General features: G+C 36.5%; 1 protein-coding gene across 3 annotated transcripts in view; it reads left to right on the top strand.

The window, feature by feature from the left end:
• Nucleotides 1–22,347, top strand: part of PPP4R4 (protein phosphatase 4 regulatory subunit 4) — a 114,889-nt gene that overhangs the window by 24,160 nt on the left and 68,382 nt on the right. For all 3 annotated transcript variants that reach the window (XM_068552804.1, XM_068552736.1, XM_068552645.1), the window contains exon 3: nucleotides 10,359–10,461. In XM_068552804.1, the coding sequence (XP_068408905.1) occupies nucleotides 10,359–10,461 (103 nt within the window). The remainder of the gene's footprint in view (nucleotides 1–10,358; nucleotides 10,462–22,347) is intronic.

The following is a 22,347-nucleotide window of genomic DNA, read 5'->3' as shown; positions in this document are numbered from 1 at the left end:
AATGTGTAATCCATTCACATTTAAGGTAATTATCGACATGAATGTTCCTATTACTATTTTCTTAATTGTTTTGGGTTTGTTTTTGTGGGTCTTTTTCTTCTGTTGTGTTTCTCACTTACAAAAGTTCGTTTAGCATTTGTTGTGTAGCTGGTTTGGTAGTGCTGAATTCTTTTGCTTTTGCTTGTCCGTAAAGCTTTTGATTTCTCTGTCAAATCTGAATGAGATCCTTGCTGGGTAGAATAATCTTGGTTGTAGTTTCTTCCCTTTCATCACTTTAATTATATCCTGCCACTCCCTTCTGGCTTGTAGAGTTACTGCTTAGAAATCAGCTATTAACCTTATGGGAGTCCCCTGGTATGTTATTTGTCATTTTTCCCTTGTTTGTTTTAATAATTTTTCTTTGTCTTTAGTTTTTGTCAATTTGAGTACTATGTGTCTTGGCGTGTTTCTCCTTGGGCTTATCCTGCCTGGGACTCTCTGTGCTTCCTGCACTTGGGTGGCTGTTTCCTTTCCCATGTTTGGGAAGTTTTTTATTATAATCTCTTCAAATATCTTCTCGGTTCCTTTCTGTCTCTCTTCTCCTTCTAGGACCCCTATAATGCGAATGTTGGTGTGTTTAATGTTGTCCCAGAGGTTTCTTAGGCTGTCTTCATTTCTTTTCATTCTTTTTTCTTTATTCTGTTCCACGGCAGTGAATTCCACCATTCTGTCTTCCAGGTCACTTATCCGTTCTTCTACCTCAGTTATTCTGCTATTGATTCCCTTCTAGTGTATTTTCATTTCAGTTATTGTATTGTTCATCTCTGTTTGTTTGTTCTTCAATTCTTCGAGGTGTTTGTTCTTTAATTCTTCTAGGTCTTTGTTAAACGTTTCTTGCATCTTCTAGATCTTTGCCTCCATTTTTTTCCCGAGGTCCTGGATCATCTTCACTATCCTTATTCTGAATTCTTTTTCTGGAAGGTTGCCTATCTCCACTTCATTTAGTTGTTTTTCTGGGCTTTTGTCTTGTTCCTTCATCTGGTACATAGTCCTGTGCCTTTTCATTTTGTCTGTCTTTCTGTGATGTGGTTTTCGTTCCACAGGCTGCAGGGTTGTAGTTCTTCTTGCTTTTGCTGTCTGCGCTCTGGTGGATGAGGCTATCAAAGAGGCTTGTGCAGGCTTCCTGATGGGAGGGACTGGTGGTGGATAGAGCTGGGTGTTGCTCTGGTGGGCAGAGCTCAGTAAGCCTTTATTCCGCTTGTCTGCTGATGGGTGGGACTTGGTTCCCTCCCTGTTGGTTGTTTGGCCTGAAGTGACCCAGCACTGGAGCATACCCGGCTCTTTGGTGGGGCTAATGGTGGACTCTGGGAGGGTTCACACCAAGGAGTACTTCCCAGAACTTCTGCTGCCAGTGTCCTTGTCCCTTGGTGAGCCACAGCCACCCCCTGCCTCTGCAGAAGACCCTCCAACACCAGCAGGCAGGGCTGGCTCAGTCTCCTGTGGGGTCACTGCTCCTTCCCCCGGGGTCCCGATGCACACACTACCCTGTGTGTGCCCTTCAAGAGTGGACACAAGGGCACTTCTGTTTCCCCAAGTCCTGTAGAAGTCCTGCAATCAAATTCCACTGGCCTTCAAAGTCTGATTCTCGGGGAATTCCTCCTTCTGTTACTGGACCCCCAGGTTGGGAAGCCTGACGTGGGGCTCAGAACCTTCACTCCAGTGGGTGGACCTCTGTGGTATAATTGTTCTCCAGTTTGTGAGTCACCCACCTGGTAGTTACGGGATTTGATTTTATTGTGTTTGCGCCCCTCCTACCATGTCATTGCAGCTTCTCCTTTGCCTTTGGATGTGGGGTGTCTTTTTTTGGTGATCTCCAGTGTCTTCCTGTTGATGATTGTTCAGCAGTTAGTTGTGATTCTGGTGCTCTTGCAAGAGGGAGTGAGCGCATGTCCTTCTACTTTGCCATCTTGAACCAATCTCCAGATCTGAGTTTTATGGAGATACTTGGAGAAGTCAACGTGAGTCTAAATGTTTGTTTTCTTTTACCTTCCTTCGGTGCTATTAAAAATATAATTTGTTTCTCTACGATTCTAAGCATGATGACTGTAAGTAGAGTTGAATGGGTCTCTAACTACGTAAACTTTTTAAGGTGATGTTTTGAGGATTTAACATTATTAAGGACTCAATTTTATAGTACTAACGTGAAAATACACCGCATTTGAAAAATTCTTGATGTTATGGATTGGTATTTGGTATCTTCTGCTTTAGATTCTTTTTTTTTTAAAATTTACTTACTTATTTATTTATTTTTGGCTGTGTTGGGTCTTCTTTTCTGTGCCAGGGCTTTCTCTAGTTGCGGCGAGTGGGGGCCACTCTTCATCGCGGTGCGCGGGCCTCTCACTATCGTGGCCTCTCTTGTTGCGGAGCACAGGCTCCAGACACGCAGGCTCAGTAGTTGTGGCTCACGGGCCTAGTTGCTCTGTGGCATGTGGGATCTTCCCAGACCAGGGCTCGAACCCATGTGCCCTGCATTAGCAGGCAGATTCTCAACCACTGCGCCACCAGGGAAGCCCCTGCTTTAGATTCTTGAGTCATCTTTTTCTTAAAAGGAGGTTTTGTCTTTCTTGGAAGTTTAATTCTCTAGGCTAATCATTTAATTAATTTTGTTCTATTCATTAAAACAAACTGTTTAATTTATTTTGAGTAAAGAAATAATTAAATATCAACTATGTAACGTTTAGTTTTCATTGGGAACTCAAAACAAGGCCTGTGTGACATCTGCTTCTTTGTTACAAATTCAAACGTAGTATCAGCAGTTTGTGTTGTATTTTGGAATTTGAAGTGAGAGCCGCTAGGATTAGGATCACAGGCTCTGTGTATACAGATCATTTAGGATCCCACACATAGTTGAACAGTCAGCAGAGCTAGAGTTCTCAAGTTAATTTCTCCAGTGGTGACTGTGTGATGTTGTCACCTTTGGATAGCATTTGCTCCTTTGACTATGCGACGTCATCACCTTTGGATAGCATCTGCTCCTTCCCCTCTTCCTTTTCTAATTGGTTTAGGATTCAGTAAACTGTGAGGGTTGTCTAGCTATGAAAAGAGAATAGGGCTTTTTGCTATACAGTTAGAATTTTTAGCATGTGAATCTGTCTTCCTCTTTAGATTTTGACCTCTCAGAAGGTTGAAACAAGGTATAAGAATAGAGAAAGACAGTATTGTCAGTATCTAGGTCTGTTGTAACATGCAGCTTATTCTTTGTGGGCAAGGGCATGGGTTTCATAAACTAGCACAGATAGCCTCATTTTTAGAGACCCAAGATAATGCTTCTGAAAGTGCTTTAAGCAAATATAATATACTAAGAATTTTTACTCCTTTTCTTGATCTCCCACAAATTAGTTATCATTTTGTTTGCCTCCAGTATCATTGAGGACAGGCTTTTTTTTTTTTTTTTTTTGAAATTGTATGTTTTTAAAAGCAGCATTATTACGCAGTTCTCTCTAGTAGTGCTACATAGCTTGAGAGCAGGAGTGGGATGGAAAAGCAGATGGATGAGTTTGGTAGTAGCTGGGTGCCCAGGTTGGAAGAGAGGTGGTATATGTAATGGTCAGTGCATGGGTTTTGGAGTTGTCCAGGCTGGGTAATGTTGGGCAAGTACCTTCAACTTTCTAAGCCCTAATTTCCTCTTCTATAAAATGGAGCTAGTAGTAGTATCTAATACTGCAAGGAAGGTGTTTATTAGCATAAGGCCTAGCATATAGTATATTAGATACTATTTTTATTGTTGTAATTAGGAGGAGGAGAATTGAAGAAGTAAGTTTATTGGTGAGAGTGTAATTGAAGTAATAGGGAGGTTCAGGCTGCCAAGGAAGAAAGTGAAACTAGGATGAATATTAGAAACTGGAGAATAAGAAGGAATTGAAGGGATTAGAAATGTGATGAGGGTAAAAATGGGTTCAGCAACAGAAAAATAGTTAAGAGTTTATGAGCAGCAAAGGAGATCACAGAATTTGAGATTATACAGATGGAGCGTTTCTAGATAATGATATGATCCAGCCTTTGACAATGGTTGCTGATGTGGAGACAGACTCAATTTAAATCAACAGATATTTATGGAGCCCTTACTGTGTGCTAGATACCATGCTAAGCATCGCGGAATGTAAACTTTGTGCCAGACATCCTTGAATTAGAGGGGGCCAAAAACTAGCTGTTCCTCATTCAGCTGAATGAAGTTGCCCATGACAGTGGCAGGCCTGGGATGACAACGAAGACTGCGAAATCTTTTATTTTAGCAAAAAATGCTTGAGTGGATTGACTTGTTTTTCATTGGTTTAAGATATTACTATAAATGGCTCTTTAAAATAGGTGCATCCCCCAGTGGGAATAAAATAATTAGTAACATTAATTTAAGAGATAGCTGTCCTAAATTCATTTATTTCAGTAGTCTTTTTTTTCCCCTGTCTTTCCCTTTTAGCCACTAGTGTACAGATTAGATGATTAACCCAGTTCTTTTTAGTTTTAGAGGAATGGTTTGCTGAGTGGGCTTGTGTCCTTTTTGTTTCTGAGTATCCTAGAAAAGGAACATGCCCCAAAGAATAGCAGAGTTGGGGCAAAAAGGAGCAGCTCATATTGTAGCCAGGAGGATTGTTCCTTGTGCCTTTCAGTTGAAAGTTGTAGGCTTTGAAGTGTAGGAAGCTTATTTTGTTAAAAAAAAAAAAGAGAAAGTTTAACATTGATCAAACATTTATTTTAAAATTACATACACCATATCACGTAGCAATAAACTTAATTTTATATTGTTGATTTAAACTTGTGCTGATTATTTCTGGGTCCCTTGCATTCAGTGATGATAGCATAGATCCACACATATTTGGCTTATTTATACTACCTTTGACCAAAGTCAGCAGGAGGTAACAGCAGGTCCACAGCACCTGAGAAATTCCCGGGCATGGGGGACTCAGTACCCCACTTTCATGTTCACCCAAGTTTACTCTTCTCCAAGTCTGTTACCCTTTCCCAACTCCTCCTCAAACTTTCCTCTAATGTGCATTTAAGTAGACTACCTGTTATTCCGTCTCTGCTACCCGTTCTTTGCCACATCACTTTTAACATTGTTTTTGTGAACTGTAGACAGAAGCAGTGCCAGAACTGTAGAACTGTAGACAGAACTGTAGACAGAAGTAGTGTACACATGCATTCAGGTCAAATGGACTTTGTGCTTCATTTGGGCAAACTGCTTCTGTGCGCTTGGCTGATTTCACACGTGTAGTCTAAAAAAGGAGAATAGGAGGTTTCCTCTTTCCTTTATTTGACCCTTCCTCTTGTCATGGCAGCTCTCAGAGTATTATCTCCATCAGCATCAGCATTACCTGGGAACATGTTAGAAATCAAGTTCTCAGGCCTCACCAAGACCTACTGTCCCAGAATCTCTGGGGGTGAGACCCAGTCTTAACAAGTGCTGCAGGATGATTCTGATACATGCTAAAGTTTGGAAACCATTGCTCTAGCATATTGTGGTTACCAACCTGTATACATTTCCTTGAAGGCCCTGACAGTATATTTCTGCTAAGCTTAATGCATAGATTGAAAATATGAAATTACTGTTGTTGTAGGTCAATAATGATCTAATGTTGGCAATTTCATATGGTTCAACTAATTGTTACTTTGTGTAAACTAGGGTTTCTTAGACATTTTTTGTGGTTGAGACATTGGCATTCTTTGTTGTGGGTAGCTGTTCTGTGTGTTGTGGAATGTTTTAGCAGCATCCCTTGAGCCTACCTACTGGATTATAGTAGCATCTCCCAAGTTGTGATGATCAAAAATGTCTCCAGACATTGTCATATGTGCCCTTGGGGAGGAGGGGATCGCTCTCGGCCGAGGACCACTAGCTAACTCAATTGCTTTCCCTTCTAAGCAATGATACTTAACACAATACCCAAATACCCTTGGTGGGAAAAGGGCCATACATATATTGATTATAGAAATTAAGTTTAGATTTTATATTTGATAGAGATTATGGTGATTACAATTTAGCTGTACTTTCTTTTTATATTTTTTCATGTCCTTTTTATAGTAAGCAGTGTCACCAATAGACTATTCTTTGCTTTTCTAACATCTTATAGCTGTCAAAGTCTAATGACAGTCCATATATTTTTTTCTATTACTAAGTAACTTGCTCATTTTCTTGGATGCCCAAAGGATTTTTTTAAAGTCCTTTAATATATTTCAGTGTTGGTTATGCTGGATCGATTTTCTCAGGTACACAGGGTGCCCTTTTGAATCTTTTTTCATTTCAAGTAATGTTTTTTTTGATGGTTCCCTTGATTTGGTTACTTCTTTAGGGACTCCTATTAAAAGTATGTTGGATTTTCTTTGCCTGTCTTATATATCACTTTCTCTCAAATCTTTTTAATCTTTTTTAATTTAAAATTTTTATTCTCTTCACCTTTTATTTTTCTTAAGGCATTATATATTTTATTTATTCAACCTTGTGTTCTTTATAGTTTAGTCTTTTTCAAGATATTTTCTTTCAATTCTTTCCTGAGTTTTATCACCGTATTTCTGAGCTTTCATAATTATGATTCATGTGTTCTTTTCCTATGTCTTACACATTTTCTTAATTTTTTTCCTTTGCTTGTGGAAAAATAGTAGGTTATAATTAGCTGTTTTGTGGGCTTGTCTGTCTTTCATTGTCTTTAAGAATATTAGTTCAGTCCTTATTCTCTTTTTTAAAAAAATAACTATATGGAATTTGAACATGGTCCTTGTATATGTCTTGTATTTATGTGAAATTCGTTTCATAACCCTTATAAGAACGTGTGGTTCAGGATAGCTTTTCTAATCTCAATAGAGTAGGTTTTTCTAATTATTTAGATGTCCTTTGATTTCTTTCATTAACATTGTGTTTTCAGCATACGAGTCCTGTAATTTTGTTAGTATTTCGTTTTTTGAGTGATTGTAAATGATATTGTATTTGTAATTTCAGTGTTCATGTGTTGAATTTTGTCAAAAGTTTTTCTGCATTGATATGATCATGTGATATTTTTCTTCTTTAACCTGTTAATATGATGGATTACACTGATTTTGAGTATTGAACTAGCCTTGCATCCCTGGAGTAAATCTCATTTGATCATGGTGTATAATTCTTCCTTTAATATATTACTATATTTTATTTGCTAATATTCTGTTAAGGATTTTTTTTTGAAGCCTCCCAGGGCCGCTGCTTGCCGCCCACAGCCGGGCTTCCATCCTCCATACATGCAGAGACTTGGAAAACCGTTCTTTTTTAAAAAATTAATTAATTAATTTTTTATTGGGGTATAGTTGTTTTACAATATTGTGTTAGTTTCTACTGTACAGTGAAGTGGAGTTCCCTGTGCTATACAGCAGGTTCTCATTAGTTATTTATTTTATACATATTAGTGTATATATGTCAATCCCAATCTCCCAATTCATCCCACCACCACCACCCCCCCCCCCTTTCTGCCCTTGGTGTCCATACGTTTGTTCTCTACATCTGTGTCTGTTTCTGCCTTGCAAACCGGTTCACCTGTACCATTTTTCTAGATTCCACATACATGCGTTAATATATGGTATTTGTTTTCCTCTTTCTGACTTACTTCACTCTGTGTGACAGTCTAGGTCCATCCACGTCTCTACAAAGGACCCAATTTCATTCCTTCTTATGGCTGAATAATATTCCATTGTATATATGTACCACATCTTCTTTATCCATTCCTCTGTTGATGGGCATTTAGGTTGCTTCCATGTCCTGGCGATTGTAAATAGTGCTGCAATGAACAATGGGGTGCATGTGTCTTTTTGAATTATGGTTTTCTCAGGGTATATGCCCAGTAGTGGGATTGCTGGGTCATATGGTAGTTCTATTTTTAGTTTTTTAAGGAACCTGCATACTGTTCTCCATAGTGGCTGTATCAATTTACATTCCCACCAACAGTGCAAGAGGGTTCCCTTTTCTCCACACTCTCTCCAGCATTTGTTGTTTGTAGATTTTCTGATGATGCCCGTTCTAACTGGTGTGAGCTGATACCTCATTGTAGTTTTGATTTGCATTTGTCTAATAATTAGTGATGTTGAGCATCTTTTCATGTGCCTCTTGGCCATCTGTATGTCTTTTTTAGAGTAATGTCTATTTAGGTCTTCTGCCCATTTTTTTTTTTTAACATCTTTATTGGAGTATGATTGCTTTACAATGGTGTGTTAGTTTCTGCTGTATAACAAAGTGAATCAGCTATACATATACATATATCCCCATATCGCCTCCCTCTTGTGTCTCCCTCCCACCCTCCCTATCCCACCCCTCTAGGTGGTCACAAAGCACCGAGCTGATCTCCCTGTGCTATGCGGCTGCTTCCCAGTAGCTATCTATTTTACATTTGGTAGTATATTAAGTCCATGCCAGTCTCTCACTTTGTCTCAGCTTACCCTTCCCCCTCCCCGTGTCCTCAAGTCCATTCTCTACATCTGTGTTTTTATTCCTGTCCTGCCCCTAGGTTCTTCATAACCATTTTTTTTTCTTTAGATTCCATATATATGTGTTAGCATATGGTATTTCTTTTTCTCTTTCTGACTTACTTCACTCTGTATGACAGACTCTAGGTCCATCCACCTCACTATAAATAACTCAATTTCATTTCTTTTCATGGCTGAGTAATATTCCATTGTATATATGTGCCACATCTTCTTTATCCATTCATCTGTTGATGGACACTTAGGTTGCTTCCATGTCCTGGCTATTGTAAATAGAGCTGCAGTGAACATTGTGGTACATGACTCTTTGAATTATGGTTTTCTCAGGGTATATGCCCAGTGGTGGAATTGCTGGGTCATATGGTAGTTCTATTTTTAGTTTTTTAAGGAACCTGCATACTGTTCTCCATAGTGGCTGTATCACTTTACATTCCCACCAACAGTGCAAGAGGGTTCCCTTTTCTCCACACCCTCTCCAGCATTTACTGTTTGTAGATTTTCTGATGATGTCCATTCTAACAGTGTGAGGTGATACCTCATTCTAGTTTTGATTTGCATTTCTCTTTAAGATCCTTTTTCAAATTAAGATAACATTCACAGTTTCCAGGATTAGGGTGTGGACGTATTTTATGGGGGGGGGCCACCATTCAATCCACTACAAGTAGTATCTTATATGCAGTTTTAATTTCCCTCTTTTGATCTTCTCCTCACCTTGGCATGGGTCTCCTGTTTCCCTCCCTTCTCTTTTCCTTCTTGATTTTGTCTTTTAAAGTATTCACTTAGAGAGTAATGAGAATAGTGGAATGATTGTGCTGACCTGTATTTCACAGCCTACCATACTGCAGCAGGGAAAAAGCCTTTGTCACAGCAGTGCAGCTTCATTTAGTCAGAATATGCTGCTTATTAACAGAACTTATAAAACTCTGAAGCAAATAAATATAATACTTTAAAAACTCTTTAGAAAACCATGTTAAGGTCTTATATGCATATAATAAATAATTCCATTTGAAGAGTTAAATAAAAATAATTTCAGTTAAGATAAATAAATATTACGGCATCAGTAATTAACATTTAAATTGGTATCAGTTAACGATAGGTGGAATTTCCCTCTGAGGTGGTGCCACATTTACTAGCATCTTTGATATATATATATTTCAAGTACTTGCACAACTTATGTTGGTTAGCTTATGTTTTAAAAACAAATAATTTTTTTGCATGGAAGTGGTTTCTTGGAAGAATCGGAACACTTTTTCTGAGGTATTTAGGCCACTAGAGTATCACAGATTATTTTGGTAAAGCCTTAGTGACCTAATGAATGTTCTGTTAAAAAGGTACCATATAAATACACCCTACTGACTTTTAAGAATATAGAATATATCGTTAAGTTTCTGGTGACTCAATCTAGTGCAATAGGTAGTTTCATTGTCCTAGAAGAAAGTTGTATGATTCTGCTGTAGATTTTGTTGCTGTCCCTGCTGTTGTTATGATTATTAATATTTTACCATAATGAAATTTATCATTTATATTTTTATAAAGTATAGCAAACTGGCAGGTCACAGGAAAAAATAAGGTAGAATTTTAAAGTAACTAATAATGGTCTCAAAATTTTTAGACTTCAACAAGACGTGTGTGTGGATAGAGAACCTTGTTTTAGCATAAGCATAATTAATATCTTCATGCATTTGTTATAAGATTGACTTAAAGCCAGAAATTTCAGTTCTGGCTTTATTTGTATATCTAGATGATGTGTTTAAAGTTTAAAACTGTCAGAAGTCTGAGTGTTCGTTATTAAAAAGCAGTTGTTTTCAAGTTAATCCCTGCTTTTTATAATGTAAATTATAATTACAAATTTATAGTTACAAATTTTAAATTTGTGTTTTCTTTGTAAGTGCTGGTCAAGATATCCAAGGAGCAAGCGTGATTGCGAATCTTCCATTTCTGATGCGACAGAACCCTACTGAGACACTTCGGAGAATCTTGCCAAAAGTCAGAGTAAGTTGCTGTGAAATAAGATTTGAATTCACCATTTTTTCCCAGTAGTACGTTGTCATTGTCAGGAGAATTTTCAGAGCTTTTGATGGCTGATCTTTTGTACCTAATCCTTGAGTGGAGGAGGTATTATGATAAACATTTTGAATTATGTTGAAAATATTTAAGGAAATTAGCTGATGCAAATGGAGAAATCTAGATCTTAAACTATAAAGATTTCTTTCGTTAATCATTTTCTCAGTAGAGACATTATAATGTTTTCAGTAGCTCAAAAAAAATCTTAGTCTTATAAAATCATAGCTTAGTTTTATATTTAATTACTTCCTAAATTCCTTCAGAATTAGTTTTCCTGCTGTAAACAAAATATTTGATCTACTAGAACTTTCTTTTCTCTGACTGTTTAATATTTATTCATTATTAATATATAATATTAAATATTTAATACATGCTATTTATTATTTATTTGTACCATATGCAAAGTGCTGTTCTTTATGAGAACTTGAATGAACAGGACAGATGATGTCTTTGTGTCTTCAGGGAGCTTACACTACTAATGGGGTCAGGGAGGTTACCTACTAACGGGGATTCTGTTTGCTAATAGTGAGTTTTGTAGACTTTGCTTTGGCTTTCTGTTTGGTTTAACTTTTTTATAATTTTTAAATTAATTTATATGTGTTTAAAATACTGTAATTATTAGTGTGTCCTTGGGTTTTATTTTTAGGCATATATAGCATGTTTCCAGTGATGTAGATCAGGGATATACCATGTTATTTTTATAAGATGTTCACATTTCTATGCAGGCAATATGGATTTTTTTTTTTTTTTTTTACTGATTACAGTGGTGAATTGAGAAGATGTTTATTTTAGTATCACGTGTGATTCAAAAGTGAATGAAGCTTTTTCATGTCTGTTTTTCCCAAATCATTCCATAATTTCAATGGAATTATGTCTACACAGTCTAGGTTTAATTTCACATTCAACTGAAGTGATATTAACTGACCTAAGCTTGTTAGCATGTCACCTGGGAGTACCAGTTAAACAGTAGTAGAAGGGAACAGGTGGTTAGGTCCTCTTAACTAAGGAGTTATTGTACATAAGCAAATTAAATTTAAAGCTAAAAATATTGAGCATGGTGTACACTCTGTGTTGAGCAGGCTAAATCCAGGCCACAGGCCGCATACTGCAAGTTAAAAGTTTCATAAAGCAAGAGTAAAAGATGAAGGATAGACAGTAGTGAGCTTTAGGAAGTCTCTAAATTATTTTGAAAAAAATCCTTTCTAATGCGTTCACAATAAAGTTAACTAAATAATAACTCCTGAGAAATTTTAATTTCATGGGAATGTATAAAGAATATTATACACTCACATATAGAGCATATTTGTACAAAGAATCAAATGTCTCTGCAGAAACTATATAACTGAGTTACAGAGGGTAAGATTTTATTAAGCTTTTAAAGTTATTAAGTTTAATTCATAATACAGAAGATTAACTGAAGAAAGGGATGTAAAGAAAATGTATACTAATGAATATTTACTAAGACAATCTTCGTAGCAGCCATTTATTTAGGACTTATTTTGCCCTGTACTAAAAAAGGTAGAAAACAGCCCCAGATTAGATTCTATATCAGGAAGACATAAAGACTATGGAAAACAATTAAAGAACAAGCATAGGAGAGTATTTAATTGTGTGATTCTGATTTATGTAAAAATGCTGAAGAATTAAGCAAATGGGAAAGACTTCTTTATGGGGCAATAATAATGACTTTTATAGAGGGTTTAATATAAAATGTAGGCAGCTAAACATTTAAGCAACCCCACATCAAATTCTAAAACCTATGAGCAAATCATTTAAAATCATAGTATTCAGATATTAAGACTTGTTGGTACTCACAACACCTTCTTTAATTCTGCCTTGCTTCTGTGAGTGGTTACTTCCAAGTGATAGAAGTATGACAAAAATTGCACATAGCCACTTTATTCACTCTTGCCATGGCCATAATTTCTTAGCTAATTTTATAAAAAAAGCAATCTTGTGTCTCAAAATGAGCATTTAGTAATAACGGCCTTCTCATTCATTCATAAAAATTTGCTGAGTACCTCCCGTGTGCCAGGCACTGTTCTAAGCACTGAGAAAACAGAGGTGAACAAAACAGAGAACTTACCCGCAAGGACGTTTCCAGAGGGGGAAACAGACATTAAACAAGTGAGTGAGTGTAAAGAACAGGATAAAGTGAGGGGGGCATTGGGGGAGCTGGGAGAGTGGGAGGATACTGACTGTGCTTTGGGAGGTCAAGTACACATCTTTGAGGAACTGAAAACTGAAGGGATAGGAGGAAACAGCCATTTGAGGAGTCAAGAATGAGTGGTCCAGGCAGAGAGAGCAGGAAGAGTTTGGTGGAACTGCAAGAGGTAAGCGTGGTTGGAGTCCAGTGGGTGGGCGTGGGTTGTGAATTGAAGAGAGGACAGTGACGGAGCATATGCAAGTGTTGCTCTTTCTTAGGACAGTGGAGAGCCACTGAAGACTTTAAGCAGGGCGGTGACTCATCCCACAGACAGGCTACAGTGATCATTTGCTAATTGTATGGAGGGTGGATTGGAGCGGGAGTTGGGAAGCTGCAGCACAAGGGCGGCTAATTGGGACAATAGAGACTGGTGGATATATCCAAGATGCACTTATTGGGAGAGAATGAACTACATAATAGATCAGATGTGGAAAGCGAGGGATGACTTCCAGATTATTTCTGGCTTGAGCTTCCGTATGGTTCTGCTGGTTTTTGAGTGTCTTGGTTGATAATTTATTAAATCGATGGGGAAAAATAGTTTGAATATGCTCTAATGCTAATCTTCAGTGAATGATTTATTTTTAGAGAATTTAAAGACATGAATAATAATTATTTTATGTAAGAAGTTAATCATTGCCCAGGTTCTTTTCACATTTATAACAGTAGTATTAGCAGGTTTTAGAACTCCTGCTGTACCTTATCTTTACCTTAAAGAACATCAGATAAAGTGATGGAGATATTTCTGGGCTTATGTATTATAAAAATTCACCAAACAAAATGTTTTTGATTTTGTTTTTGTTTCTGTTGTTTTCTTTGCATTTGCATTTAATCTTTACAATAATGAATTAACTGAAAAATGGTTTAAAAAATAGGTTGCTATTTTCACTGTTTTAGAGATGAAGGAATTTAAGGTTAAAAATAAAGTGGCAGAAAGAGAGGCAGGATTAGAACTGAGCTAACCCACAGTATTTCTTCAGTTTACTTTCTAAGTTATATCCAAAGTGGATGATGAAGGATAGTGCAGTTAGATCACTCATCTCAAGGTTAATTTAAATAAGAATCCAGAAAGGAAATATTTTGACCTCCAATTTAAATTCTGTATCTAATTCTAGATATGAGACACTTCTGAATATACAGTTGACCCTTGAACAGCACGGGTTTGAACTGCTTGGGCCCATCTGTGCTTGGACTTTTTCAATACATATGTACCACTGTACTACACGATCAGAAGTTGGTTGAATCTGTGGTTACGGAATCTGGGATACGGAGGGAGGGAGGGCCAACCGTAAAGTTATATGTGGATTTCCCACTGTGTGGAGGGTTGACGCCCCTAAACCACATTGTTCAAGGAACAACTGTAGTAGTTATATCTATTTTATATGATTTAATCCTAGGGTATCTTTTGAAAAAGAAAACAGGTTTTTTCTGTGGTCTTTATTGATTAAGTTTGAATTCTTTCCACAATATATTAAGTTGAATTAATATTGGATGTTGGATTTGACTTGAACTTCTGGTTGTCTAGAAATGAAAGAATTTGTTTTGTCAGGATAAATTTCTAAAATACTGTGGTCCTTTATAAAATGTAAAATAGTAATGATATAATTAACCATGTAATATCAGTGACTCCTTTATAAATGAAGTGCAAAAAAAAAGTCTCTACCTGTTGAGTTATTGAACCCTGTTATTGTTTTTTCACTTATTTTGGGAACCAAATAAGGTGTGAAATTGTCTATTAGAAAATGTGCAATGTCAGGAAGAGATAAAAATAACTGTAGGTCATTTATTGAGGTCTTACGATGTGTCAGGCACTGTACTCTGTCAAACATTTTACACATTTTTATCTCTTTGAATGCTCATGGCAGTTCTTTAAGGGTCACTTGATAGAGGAAGAAGCAACTTAGGTGAGTAACTTGCCCAAAGTCACGGTGCTAGCAAGTGGTATAATTAGGTTTGAATAGGGAGTCTGACTCCTGGGCCCTCTCTCTAAACTGCTATACAACCTCTTCATTAGCTCATCGTGACTGCAACAAATATGTAATATATAAGTTTAGTTCCTCAGCCTGAGTCATCTCTCGTGTGGTTATTGCAAGAGGCCTCCTTACTGGACCTGTTGCTTCCCCTTTGCTCCCTGGAGCCCATTCAGCCAGAGAGATTGTTCATTTATTTATTTATTTAGGATCAATTTACACATTACTTTGATGAATAAAATTGTATACATTTAAAGTGTACAGTGTGATGATTTAATATACGTATACATCGTGAAATGCTTACCCCAATCAAATTAATTAATACCTCCATCATCTCACATAGTTAATTTTTTTCTTCAGTGAGATCTCTTAAAGATCTTTCAGAGAGATCAGTCATATCTTTTCTTCTTGAATGAAAACTACTAAAGTGGTGTGGTAGGCAGAACAGTGGCCTCCCAAAGATATCAGGTCCTAACCCCTGGAACCTGTAAATGTTACCTTATTTAGAAAAAGAGGTTTTGTAGATGTGGTTAAGGATCTTGAGACGGGGAGATTATCCTGGATTATCTGGGTGGGCCCTAAATGCCATCAGGTGTATCCCTATAAGAGGAGAGCCCAGGGGGATTTGACCCAGACGTGGAGGAGAAGGCAGTGTGAAGACAGAGGCAGAGATTGCAGTGATGAGGCCACCAGCCAAGGAATGCCAGCAACTACCAGAAGTTGGAAGAGGCAAGTAACTGATTCTACCTAGTGCCTCTGGAGAGAGTGTGTCCTTGCCAACCCTTTGATTTTGGCTGAGTGATACTGATTTAGGACTGATGGCCTCCAGAACTGTGAGAGAATACATTTCTGTTGTTCTAAGCCACTCAGTTGGTGCTAATTTATTATACCAACCACAGGAAAGTAATACAAGTAACTTCCCATTTCAGATAGAGTAAAACTCCTTACCATGCCCTAAAATGACCCTGACTAGCTTTCTGACCTCATCACCTACCTTTCTTTTCTCTTTCTTCCATAAGGGCAGAAGGCTTGTCGGTCTGATTTATCACTGTATCCCCAGAATCTAGAAGAGTGCTTGGCAAAAATAGGCACTCAAAAATAATTTTAAAATGAGCATTGATTGAGCTTGATATTCTGAGACAGTAAGTGTCTACCTGAAAGACCAGTGACACTTGATCCACTAATGGCATTTTTGGATGAGAAGTAAAAACAGGATGTCAGTGGAGTGATATAATGCTGACTTACGTTTCTAGAGAGACCTTTTTTGGGGGAGGAGTGGGAGAAAGATATATAATAGGGAAAGGATAAAAGAGACATAATTCATCAATATGAAACTTAATCATTTGAGATCAGTAGATGTCTACGAATCTTTTGATTCTGAAAAGATTCATTAGTTCTACTTTTATTATAAGTTTTTCCCAATGTGATTATTTGAGCATTTTGTATCTACTGAATAGAGGTAGATTTTTAAAAGTTTATTTTTAAATTTTTATAGATAGCCTTTACTATGTAAATAAATACATTTGTTACTAAAAGCTTAACTTTACTTACTTTTTAAGGCCTATTTCAAGTGGCACAGATATGTGGATAACCAATAATAATAATGTGAGGAACCCTTCCTGTGGGCCAGGCCCTGTGCTCAGTGCTTTAGACACATCCTTTTAAACCTCTTATAACAACTCCACACCACGTATTTATTCTCATTTGACAGTTAAGAAAATCTAGGCTTAAAAAATTCAGCGTTTGACTATGATATTTTGTTGAAGCATACAATTATATAATTTATTCTTACAGTGCACCAAGAAAAAAAGAAATAGTCTTAACTAAAAGAATTAAAGAGCACAAACAGATGATACAAATTGCTTTTTCCTTTGGTTTGCAGTTCAAAAATAAAAGTACCTGTATTCCTCACTCTAGGTGATGTTTTCTGAGATAAGTTAAAAGTTAAGTTCTGAAAAAAGCACAAGGATTTTGTAAAGGCAACACAGTTATACATAATAAGCAGAACATGATGTTCCAGAACATGATGTTCCATATTCCCTACAGGTCATAAAAAGCCCGCAGTAGAGTAGGACTCTACTGACAGGCTTCGCATTGAAGGCCACTCTGATGTGAAGTAAGGTGAAGAAGAAAGTGAAGTTATTCCTATAATGTCAGATTGATGGAGAAAAATCATCAGGGTCAGAATTGACCTTATGAGGAGTTTTTGTGGGATAAGAAGCATAAAATTGTGTAACTTATTCTTCCAGTTCACTAAGAAAAAAAGAAGTAGTATTAACCAAAAGAATTAGAGAGCATGGGCAGATGGGATAAAATGACTCTTTCTTCTATGGTTTACAGCTCAAAAATAAAAATACATTGATCACAATGCATTTTGAAAATAATGTCTGTGTTATATCTTTTTATGTATATCCATTTGTGTTTAAGGACAAAATAGAGTAACATCATTAATTATTAGACAATAATAGTAAATTCAGTGGAAACACTGGCTGCAAATATAGTTTTTTCTGGGCATTTATAAAAAGTTACATAAGCTAATATTCTTAATAGATCTAAAAATATTCCCTTTCAGTAAGCTAAATTCTAGTGGAGACCAGTGTTCTCACATGTGCTTCTTAGTCATTCAATCATGTGTTATTTTTATCCTGCCTACGATAAAAATGAGCTGGAACTTCTGAATTTCTTAATTAGAAAATCTTTTATTTCTGTGATAACGGGGCCACCATTATCACAGAAATATTTGAATATTGTTTCTGACTTTAGGCATTTGGATGATACAAAGGATAATTTATGGATACTTTAATTTACAATCCTTGCAAGACTCTAAAACAAAGAAGATATTCACAAAGTCCACTGGAATAAAGGTCTGAAATGTTTGATTTAAAACTGTGTGGATTAGCTAGCCTTTTGGCAGTGTGGTGAAGCGGATAGCCTAGAAAATGTTCCCAAATCAGAACATCTAGAAACTCTAGATAAAGTACAATAAGCATTCTTTTAAATGTATGGTTAAGCTTATAAGAGAGTAAGGAATATTCAGGGCTCAGAAGCAAAACAATCAGTTCCACTTCTACTTAGGATATAGATGTGTGCAAGAAAACATCACTCCCATTCTAACAACAATGGCTTGTTCACAAAATTCACATCATCGTAACTTTTCTTGAGCCCGTCAGAAGTGGTCACAAAGCAATCAAGTGAACTGTATTCAGAAGAGCTCTCTGAGGAAAGATGGGACACAGAGACACTGACTTTTGACAAGAGTGTAAGAGGAAGACGTGGCCACCCCCAAAGAATTGTTAGAAAAAATCAGCTAAATTTTTGACAAGTTTTTAAAGATTGATCTGTGGGCTCGCATGTCAGTTTGGAATAACTCAGAGCTGCAGACACAAGGGAACTTTGCACTCACTTGTGAGCTCTTTTCCCCAGGCCTGCTTGCCTTGGCCGGGGTAGGAGACTGGAGAGGACCTCCTCTGGTGATGTAGGTGTGGTGATGATTGCTGCTGGGGAACAGGGGACACAGCACTGCCCACTTCCTCACAGTGACATGCATGGACATACAGGGAATTTCAGCAGCGGGTTGGGCACTATAAAATAATCAAATGAAAGTCCTAGAAATAAAAAAAGGATATCAGAGATGAAGCGTTTCTCCAACAGGGCCAACTGGGGAAAGAATCAGTGAACTTGAAGGTAGAAGTTATCTAAACTGAAACACAAAGATAAAAAAGAATGAAAAAATACAAGAGAGCATTCAGTGGCTTTGAGACAGTATAAAGTGGTATAATACACGTGCAATCAAAGTCTCAGAATGAGAGAAGAGAGAAGAACTATTTGAAGAAATAATGGCCAAGACTTTTTCGAGATTAATTAATGACAACAAGCCAAAGACCCAAGAAGCTCGGAGGACCCCAAGCAAGGTAAATACACACACACCGTCCTCCTAGGCACATCGTGATCAAACTGCTGAAAATGAAAAATAAGAGACAGCCTTGGGAACAGCCAGAGACAAAAGAAACGTTAAATATAGAGGAACAAATGTGAGAATTAAGCAGCCTTATGGTCGGAAAATATGCAGGCTAGGGAGCAGTGGAATGTTGTATTAAAAGTACTGCAAGCAGAAGCAACAACAACAGCAAAAAAGGTCAGCAAGAAATCTGTACCCAGTGAAAATATCTTTCAAGGATGGAGGCAAGAAACTATTTTGTTTTTAGACAAACAAATCGAAAGAATTCATTGTACTAGACTTACACTACAAGAAATGGTGAGGGAGGTTCTTTAAGGCAGACGTAATATAATACCAGATGGAAAGGATTTACATGAAGAAATGCAGAGCTCCAGAAGTGGTAAAAATTAGGGTAAATGTAAATGAAATAATAACAGTTCTACACAGATTCTTCCAGAAAATAGAGGATAAAGTAAGAACTTCACAAACGATTCTAGGAGGCCAGCATTATCCTGATACCCAAATAAGACATAGACATTACAAAAAAACTATAGATGCGTATCCCTTATGAACTTAGATGCAAACATCTTTTGAAAAACAGCAGATCAAATTCAGCAATATAAAAGGGCTAATACATCATGACCAATCAGGGTTTATCACAGTAACTTAGGGTTGGTTTAAAATTCAAAATCTAATCAATATAAGTCATCATATCAACAAACTAAAACAAAACAAAAAACAAAATGCCACCATCTGATCATCTCAGTAGATTTAGGAAAAACATTTGACAAAACCCAACATCATTCCTGGAGAAAAAACCCCAAACTTCAGCACACTAGGAATAGATAGGAACTTCCTCTGTGAAAAACCTGCAGGTAACATCGTACTTAAAGGTGAAAGACTGAATGTTTTCCCCTAGTATCAGGAACAAGCCAAGAGTGTACACTCCTTACTGCATTTGTTCAACACTGTGCTAGGTATTGTAACCAGTGCAGAAAGGCAACAGAAAGAAGTGAAAGGTATCCACATTTCAGAGAAAGAAATGAGGCTGCGTTTTTCTGTCAGATGACATTATCATCTATGTAGCAATCTACAAAAGAAAAATATTTAGAACTACTGAGTATGGAAAGGTTGCAGGATACAAGATAAATGTACGAATAAATTGTATTTCTACACACTAGCAATAAGCAATTGGAAATTGAAGTTTTTCTTAAACAGTTAAAGTATGTAATACTTAGGGATAAATCTGATAAATGTGTTAAGACCTGTATACTGAAAACTATAGAACATTGCTGAGAGAAATAATAAAAGCACCAAGTGAATGGAGATACACCACGTTCATGGATCAGAAGATTCAATATTATTATGTCAGTTCTTCTCAGATAAATCTATATATTTAATGCAAAATAATAATTCCAGCAGGTTAGGGGTTTTTTCTGTTGTAGAAAGTAAGTGAATTCTCAAATTCATATGAAAATTCAAAGGGCTTAGAATAGCCAAAACAATTTTGAAAGAGAGAAAGTTGGAAGACTTCTATTACCTGATTTTGAGACATAATATACAGCATAGCAATTAAGACTATGAATACTGGTATAAAGACAAATCAGTGGGACATACGGAGAGATTTTTAAAAAGCCCATAGATATGTTCCCAGTTGATTTTAACACAGGTACAAAGGCAATTCATTGCAGAGAGGATAGTCCTTTCAACAAATAGGGCTGGGTCAGTTGAGAAGAAAGTCCATACTTTGTACCATATACAGAAGTTAACCCCAAATAGATCATAAACTTGAGTGTTAAAAACTAAAATCGTAAAAACTTCTAGAAGAAAACATAAGACTAAATCTTTGTGACCTTGGGTTACACAAAGATTTCTTTATATATTGATACTAAAAGCATGATCCATAGAAGAAAAATTTGATAAATTTGATTTCATGAAAGTGTAAAGCTTTTGCTCTTCAGAAGGCAGTTAAGAGAATGAAAAAATAAGTCATGGAATGGGAGAAAATATAAATCACATGCGTGATAAAGCATATGTGTTCAGAATACACAAAGAACTCTCAAGACTCAGTAATAAAACAACCCAATTTAAAAAAGGGCAAGAAATTTAAACTGATACTTCACCAAAGATTTGTGGATAGCCAATAAACGAAAGATGTTCAGTATCATTAGTCATTAGATAAATGCAAATAAATTTATACACCTGTTAGAATATATGTACTAACAAAACCCTGATAATAATAAGTATAGGCAAGAATGTGGAGCAACTCAAACTCTCATACACTGTTGGTGGAAATGTATCAATAAAATTGTACAATCACTTAGGGAAACAGTTTGGCAGTTTCTCAGAAATTTAAACATACACCTATTGAATCACTCAACCAGTTCACTTCTAAGGATTAAGAGAAATTAAAGCAAGTGTTTATATAAAGACTTGTATATAATTGTAATAATAATTACAATTGTAATTATTGCAGTAATATCATTGCAACTCTATTTGTAATAGTCGAAATGAAAAATAATCCACATGGCCATCAACAGGTGAATGGATAAACAAATTGTGGTATATCCATATAATATACCACAAACTAATGTTTATATATTCTGAATCCAAGTCCTTTGTTGGTTATGTATTGAAATATCTTCTTCCACTCTGTGGTTTATCCTAATGTTTTAGATTAATTTTGTAAACAACATGTTTGGGTTTTATTTTTTATCCAATCTGACTCTGTTTTAATTAGAACATTTCATCCATTTACTTTTTTTTTTTTTAATTTTATTTATTTATTTATTTATTTATGGCTGTGTTGGGTCCTCGTTTCTGTGCAAGGGCTTTCTCTAGTTGTGGCAAGTGGGGGCCACTCTTCATCACGGTGCGCGGGCCTCTCATTATCGCGGCCTCTCTTGTTGCGGAGGACAGGCTCCAGACGCGCAGGCTCAGTAATTGTGGCTCACGGGCCTAGTTGCTCCATGGCACGTGGGATCTTCCCAGACCAGGGCTCGAACCCGTGTGCCCTGCATTGGCAGGCAGATTCTCAACCACTGCGCCACCAGGGAAGCCCCCCATCCATTTACTTTTAATTGCATATATTATCTTACTATTTATTTGTTTTTTCTGTTTGGTGTTCTTTTTTTGTCAATTATTTCCTTTTTATGAATTAATGAAGTGGTTTTATTACTTTATTTTCCACCCCCTCCCATTAGCTTGGAACTCTCTTTTACTTTGTTAGTGACCTCTGGGATTATAACAAAGACACATTACCGAAGTTTAATGTTCATTGGTATTTTTACCTTCTTTCTGATAATATAAGAGCTCTTATTTTTGTGTTATTGTTGTCAGATATTTTAATTATTTATGTATTTCAAGACTCACAGTTATTACTGTTTTATATGATCAATATTTATTTAGATTTACCCACATATTTGTCATTTTTTGTTGCCTGTAGTGTTTTCATTTGGAATCATTTTTCTTCTGCCTGAAGAAAAATACCCCTTAGTATTTCCTTTAGTACAAATCTGCTAGTGACAAATTCTCTTTTTCTTTTTTGGCCTGAAAATGTATTTCACATTCAGTTTTTTAAATTAATTTTTTATTGTAATACAGTTGATTTACAATGTTGTGTTAACTTCTGCTATACAGCAAAGTGAGTCAGTTATACATATACATATATACACTCTTTTTTAGATTCTGTTCCCATATAGGTC

Source organism: Eschrichtius robustus, chromosome 1 (assembly GCF_028021215.1).
Source record: "Eschrichtius robustus isolate mEscRob2 chromosome 1, mEscRob2.pri, whole genome shotgun sequence".
Lineage (NCBI taxonomy): Eukaryota > Metazoa > Chordata > Mammalia > Artiodactyla > Eschrichtiidae > Eschrichtius > Eschrichtius robustus.
The sequence above is the reverse complement of the archived record's forward strand: the minus strand, read 5'-3'. Positions and strand labels throughout refer to the sequence as shown.